The 6,881-nt window shown below is 36.8% G+C and overlaps 1 protein-coding gene across 1 annotated transcript; it reads left to right on the plus strand.

The window, feature by feature from the left end:
• Positions 1-5,355: 5,355 nt before the first annotated feature.
• Positions 5,356-6,877, plus strand: LOC141713289 (large ribosomal subunit protein uL6-like). The gene is made up of 3 exons (XM_074516636.1): positions 5,356-5,829; positions 6,325-6,447; positions 6,594-6,877. The coding sequence occupies exons 1-3, from the start codon at positions 5,446-5,448 to the stop codon at positions 6,681-6,683; spliced, it is 597 nt and encodes a 198-aa protein (XP_074372737.1). The 5' UTR covers positions 5,356-5,445; the 3' UTR covers positions 6,684-6,877.
• The last annotated feature ends 4 nt before the right edge of the window (positions 6,878-6,881 follow it).

The raw sequence follows: 6,881 nt of genomic DNA on the forward strand, positions 1-6,881 counted from the left end.
TGCTTGGTTTCTTTGTTGGGCCTTGCAGTTGGGTTGACTGTTGGGCTGGGCTTTGAAAGCAGTGGGCTAACTGTTATAATTTTAATTACTATTTTCTTTTCTGCAGGAAAATAAATGATTAGTATTCGTGAAATTAAAACTTTCATTGCGGGAAATAATACTAATCGGTATAATTTATTTGGGAACCCGTATCATATCGGGCGCCAATAAATTGTGCTGCCGTTGATGATGAACTTCGGTAAGTCGACGGTGGACGGTGATGACGATGTTCTGAGTCCTAAATTTTATAAATTAATAAAATGATTTTTCGTAAAATATTTTCGGACTTAAATAATTAACTGTGATTGGTATTGGAGTGTAAGTTGTATAAAAGGATAAAATAATATTGTGGATGGTTGAGAATTATTGACGTCGATTGCAATCGACGGGTAGTCTTATAAATAAAGAAGATGCTGCCAAAATTTCCTAAAAAAATGTTCGAAAATATATATTTATGTGTCACCCTAACAATATTTCCGACTATGTGACTATGTGATTACGGGTTTGTGTGTATAATAATAATACGAGTCGGGTTGTCGGATTTGGGTTATTAGGATTTGAGGATATCAAGCATGTCGGCATAACTAATTAGGGTATTCTGTAATTGTAGATCCCAATCGAGTCGTTCCAGGATCGAAGTCAACGTGAAAGCTATTAGGGTTTGTAAAGCGTTGCAAGGCAAGTACCCCTGACCATTCTTTTATGGTTCAGTGTATATGGATAGCTAAATGTTTTATTCTCGTAATGGAACAGAAATGTTTTAAGTTACGTATTCCCTGTAGTTATAAATTTTTGTTTTTGAATTGTTTTGGGGAAAAGTAACTTCGAAAGGTACCTGTCTCAAATGAAATGATTTGCGAAACGGATTTTATATGTGTGCTGGCTAGATAAATGATTTTGAAAATGAGATAGGTACAAGTGTTTTTGAAAACTGGATAAAACGGTCAGATATGGGATACATTGGGGCCAGAGTAGGCCTAGTGAGGTGGCGTAAGAGGCTAATTCGGTTGCGCGCAATATAAAACCGATTAGTCCAGCAGGTCAGAGACCTAGCTAGTCTCTGAGTTCCGGAACAGGTAAATAGGATGGCAGTTAGAGCCGTCTGGTGTTGATAGCCTGATCAGCTGTCTTCACATATCCGCTATGTATCTGATTGGGATTTGTGAATTATATGAAAGCATGATTGTTTGATACAGCGGTTTTATAAAATGGTTAGCATGCTAAAATTGGACTCTGGTATTACGCAGCACACTATAATGTTGATTTTACAAAGCATGCTAATTAGTGATATCCAGTTACTTTGATTATCATTATGAAATGTTGATATCGTGATTACAGCTCTGTTCCCATTATTGTTACTTTACTGTTTTAATCTGTTATTCATATTTGGTACTGCTGAGCGATTATGCTCACCCTTGCAAACTGTTATATATATTTCGCAGATGCCTAGAAGATCATTCAGACCGACCCGTGTTCCCGCCCCTATTGGACCTGGCTCCTCTGAGGTAGTTTGTATCAGACTATGAGGTCTGAAGAGTTGCTGAATAAAGTTGGTGTGTCTTAGATAGTGAATAAAGAGTTCGTATTATTGAGAACCTGAATTATACTTGAACCTGGATCGGATCTTGGTTTGGGGTCAAGTTAATATATTCTAATAATAATTCTGTTGTTTATATTTTTGGAAATTTTGTTTAGTGACGTCAACTCCTGACCCCGGGGTTGAGGCCGTCACACATAGGCTCTTCATCCACCCAAATATGGTAGCCACATCTATTGTTCCAACAAGTCCTAAAGCGCCTTCCCGCATTAGGACCAAACCACTACGTCTTCATAACACTCATCTGGTCACATGAACAAGCAAGATCTAAGATTACATCTATGTCAGCATCAGATCGAACCATTTCAGTGCTTGGATCAGTTGATTTTGTGCTAGGACTCAATTGGAGATAATGTGCTCAATTGGGGACAAAAGGACTGTATATATAGCCCCTATATTCGTCACAAATTCTTCTGCCAAATATACCCCTGCTCAAACTAACAGAGTTAGGAAGAATTGACGGAAAGGTGCAACGTGTAAATATTTTTATTTTTCAATATTTTGAGTGGTGGTTTTTGTATTTCAGTATCCCAAGTGATCTAATAATCTAAGTGTAAGTACACAAAATGCACTTTACACTTAATATAATGAAAGTGCAAGTTTGTTAGTCGGAAAACGAGCCTCTAAATGACAACACACAATGCTTAGAGGCCACGGATAAGGCCCAATAAAATAGTTGATTATAAGGGGGGTTAACTAGGGTTTTTATATCCACAACCCTAAAACCCACCGCACACACTCTGTTAGAAACAAAGATAAAGACTATTCTGTCATCGGAAACAATGGACATCCCCGACGGCATCACAATCAAAATCAAAGCCAAAGTAATCAAAGTGGAGGGTCCACATGGCAAGCTGGTCCGTAATTTCAAGCATTTGAATCTGGATTTCTAGCTCATAATTGATGAAGAAACAGGTGGTGGTTAGAAGAAGCTGAAAGTTAGATGCGTGGTTTGGATCACGTAAAACAACGGCTGCGATTAGAACAACGCTGAGTCACGTGAATAATCTGATTGTTGGTGTTACTAAGGGTTATAGATACAAAATGAGGTTTGTGTATGCTCATTTTCCTATTAATGCTAGTATTGCTGCTTCTAGTAATGCTATCGAGATTCGTAACTTTCTCGATGAGAAAAAGGTACCCCCATTTCCTACTACTAGTATCTCTTTTTACCTTTTTATGCTCTCCGGGATGAATTAAGATTGTACAATTGAAAACCAATGATTTATTCTCCTTCCAACTCGGTTAATTTATAAATACCATCTTATCAATTTTATACAATACGGGCTGATTTATGACCTGCGAATTTAATGATACATCTTTGGTCTGTGGGCCCTTAAAGCCCAATTAATGTTATACTATTTACCTGAATTTATTAACGGTGTTTCGATTTCGGACCAAGTCAAGCCTAATTAATGTGATATTTATTATGCAATTAGGGTTATTTTTATTCCCTATCATTTGACCCCCAACTTCTGGGAAACCGTATAAGATTTCATAGAAGTTAAGTTACTCTATGCCCCTGCAGGGTATCGTTTTTAGCATAAAGTGTGGAGCGACCTACACATTTAGAACGATTTTTCCTTATCTCAAGACTACTTATATTTCCCCAATTTGAACACACTCTCTTCTAATAATGTCAAGATTTTCGAGATTTTGCGGAAATTATGTGAACCCGAAATCTTAAATTATGAAGCCTTGTAGGCCCTTGTCGTATGACCGCTATTTGGTTTAGATTTATGAACATTGTGGTGACTATTTTGGTTGTCGTTTGGCCGCTTCTAGAGTAAACATATTATGATTATGAAGCCTTGTAGATTTATGACGTTATTAATGGTTGTGTTCAATATTTTTGCAAGCTTATCGCTATTTTATATTGTGATGTCTAATTTATGGAAGAATATATGTTTAACACATTCATAACATAACCATAAAATACAACTCTAATTCTTTAGTACTAGGCTTTCAATCAGCAGAAAAACAAACACTTGCAAACAAACCTTCAAAGCTTGGCAACAAGGCAAACTACACATTTCAAGAAAACAAAAGACAACAAGTTAAAAGGCATAGTACAAAATATTAGCCCTAAACAAAAAACCAACAAACCATCAGTGTGAAAGGTCGTCATCGTCCTCAATGTCACCAGCACTGTCATCATGCATCGTGTACACAGCCAAGTTCATCAGTAGGGAGACAAGTGCAAACATTCCAACTACTGTAGCATGTTGCTTCTTCTATACTTTCGCAATCTCGACTTCATGCCTTTCTGTGTATCGTGTTAGCTTCATCCTCCACTTTCCCTCCCTCTCCAAAGCACTTTCCTACAGCTCCTTGATGATCTCCAAGGTACGAGGTCCCATAGGCTCTTCATCCACCCAAACATGGTAGCCACATATGTTGTTCCAACAAGTCCTGAAGCATCTTCCGGCATTAGGACCAAACCACTACGTCTTCATAACACTCATCTGGTCACATGAACAAGTAAAATCTAAGATAGCATCTATGTCAGCATCAGATCGAGTCATTTCGTGCTTGGGTCAGTTGATTTTGTGCTAGGACTCAATTGGAGATAATGTGCTCAAGTGGGGACAAAAGGACCGTATATATAGCCCATATATCCGTTACAAATTCTTCTACCAAATATACACGTGCTCAAACTAACAGAGCTAGGCGGAATTAACGGAAAGGTGCAATGTGTAAATATTTTAGTTTTTCAATATTTTAAGTGGTGATTTTTAAATTTCAGTATTCCAGGTGATCTGATAGGCTAAGTGTAAGTACACAAAATGCACTTTACTCTTAATATAATGAAAGTGCAAGTAGGGATGGCAATCGGGTCGGATCAGGATCGGGTGTTGCAGAATCCATATCCAAACCCGAAAATTTTATCCATACCCGAACCCGAAAAATACCCGAAAACGAATACCCGAACCTGATCCATCGGATTTCAGATCGGATTCGGATATACCCGAAACCCAATTTTTTTGAATTGGATATTCATACCCGAACTCAAAACCCGAACCCGAATCCGAAATCTGAAAATTTGTATAATTATTGATATTGCAAGTGCTTGGAATCGAAAACGCGACTTGTAGAGAAATAGTTTTAACGTGTCATCTTCAACCACTACACCACGTCATTAATTGTGTTATTATATGTATAGCTAATATTTGAAAAATCAACTCAATTGATACCCAGTTTTTTAGATTTATTACTCAAAGATGTTTTGTTAACTTTATGAACCTTATCACCCATTTAAATGATTGAATAATTATATTTAATTAAATTTTATAATTAGTTAATTTTTAACATAAATATAAAAATATATGTTCTAAAGATTATATAATAATATGTATAATGTATATTATTAATATATATAATAATGTGTAATATATAAAATTCTAATATTATATATATATAATTCGGGTTTTTTTTGGATTTCGGGTTCGGATCGGGTTCGGATAGAGTTTCGGATTTCAGATCGGGTTTCAGATCGGTATACCTAATATCCAAATCCAATCCAAAAATTTTCGGGTTTAAAAATTAAATCCATATCCAAATCCAAAAAATCGGGTTCGGTTAATCCAAAATTTCGGGTTTCAGATCGGGTATCCGTCGGATCGGATTATTTTGTCATCCTAGGCGCAAGTTTGTTAGTCGGAAAACGGGCTGGAAATAACAACACACAATGCTTAGAGGCCACGGATAATAAGGCCCAATAACACAGTTGATTATAGGGGGAGGGGTTAACTAGGGTTTTTATATCCACAACCCTAAAACCCACCGCACACACTCTGTTAGAAACAAGGATGAAGACTATTCTGTCATCGGAAACAATGGACATCCCCGACGGCATCACAATCAAAATCAAAGCCAAAGTGATCGAAGTGGAGGGTCCACGTGGCAAACTGGTCCGCAATTTCAAGCATTTGAATCTGGATTTCCAGCTCATAACCGATGAAGAAACAGGCGGTGGTGGTCAGAAGAAGCTGAAAGTAGATGCTTGGTTCGGATCACGTAAAACAACGGCTGCGATTAGAACAGCGCTGAGTCACGTGAATAATCTGATTGTTGGTGTTACTAAGGGTTATAGATACAAAATGAGGTTTGTGTATGCTCATTTTCCTATTAATGCTAGTATTGCTGCTTCTAGTAATGCTATCGAGATTCGTAACTTTCTCGGCGAGAAAAAGGTACCCCCCTCTTCCTACTACTAGAATCTCTTTTTACCTTTTTTATGTTCTCCGGGACGAATTAAGATTGTACAATTGAAAACCAATGATTCATTCTCCTTCCAACTCGGTTATTTTATAAATGTCATCTTATCAATTTTATACTTGCATTTTCTTACATTTTCCCATTTGCACCATTCCGTTCTTCTTTGCAAGTTTTACTTGCAGGTTCCATTCTCTAACCAAATTGAGCTACATTTGTATAGTAGGGCATTATATTTTTTTTTACCTATATGTAGTTCAACTTGATTGTAAAAAACTGCTGCCATTATCAATATGACGGTGATCTGAATGTCATTATTATATATGATTATATGAGTAACAAATGTTGCGACAGTTTACTGGTGCCTCACTTTTGTACATGTGTAACTCTGTGCTTGATATGCAATCTAGTTACTGTATGTTCCACGAAACTTATTCCAGTTAAAACTTGTTGACATCTATGGTTTTGTTCAGGTGAGGAAAGTTCAGATGCTTGATGGGGTCACTATTACTAGGTCTGAAAAAGTGAAGGATGAGATTGTCCTTGATGGTAATGACATCGAACTTGTATCACGATCTGCAGCCTTGATAAACCAGGTACTTGCCTATTCCACATTACAAATGCAACCACTGTATTATATAGTTACCTACATGTTGCAAAAGTTCTGGTATTTCTGTTAAGAGGACTTTCAATCTATAGTTCAAACTTACAAATATTGATTGGCTGTTTATTGCTTGTACAGAAATGTCATGTCAAAAAGAAAGATATCAGGAAGTTTCTGGACGGTATCTATGTCAGTGAGAAGGGAACCATAGCCACAGAAACTGAGTAGTTAGGCAGTAGTTTCTCAATCTTTGTTGTTTTCTGGTCTCAATCACAGAGTTTCACCCTTCAAACTCATTTGAACAATTTGTTTTAAATTTTAAGTTCACGGTTTTATGTAGTCACTTTTGTGATATTTACATTCAACTTAAATGGATCGGTAGTCTGTTTGATGTTAATACACAAATATTTTGGTGTTTTCGCCATC

The sequence above is a fragment of the Apium graveolens genome, chromosome 3 (assembly GCF_009905375.1).
Source record: "Apium graveolens cultivar Ventura chromosome 3, ASM990537v1, whole genome shotgun sequence".
NCBI classification, from domain to species: Eukaryota; Viridiplantae; Streptophyta; class Magnoliopsida; order Apiales; family Apiaceae; genus Apium; species Apium graveolens.

Coding starts and splice junctions, on each gene's coding strand:
- LOC141713289 (XM_074516636.1), top strand. CDS start 5,446: ATGAAGACTATTCTGTCATCGGAAACAATGGACATCCCCGACGGCATC. Junction 5,830..6,324: donor ACTTTCTCGGCGAGAAAAAG/GTACCCCCCTCT, acceptor GGTTTTGTTCAG/GTGAGGAAAGTTCAGATGCT. Junction 6,448..6,593: donor CTGCAGCCTTGATAAACCAG/GTACTTGCCTAT, acceptor TTGCTTGTACAG/AAATGTCATGTCAAAAAGAA.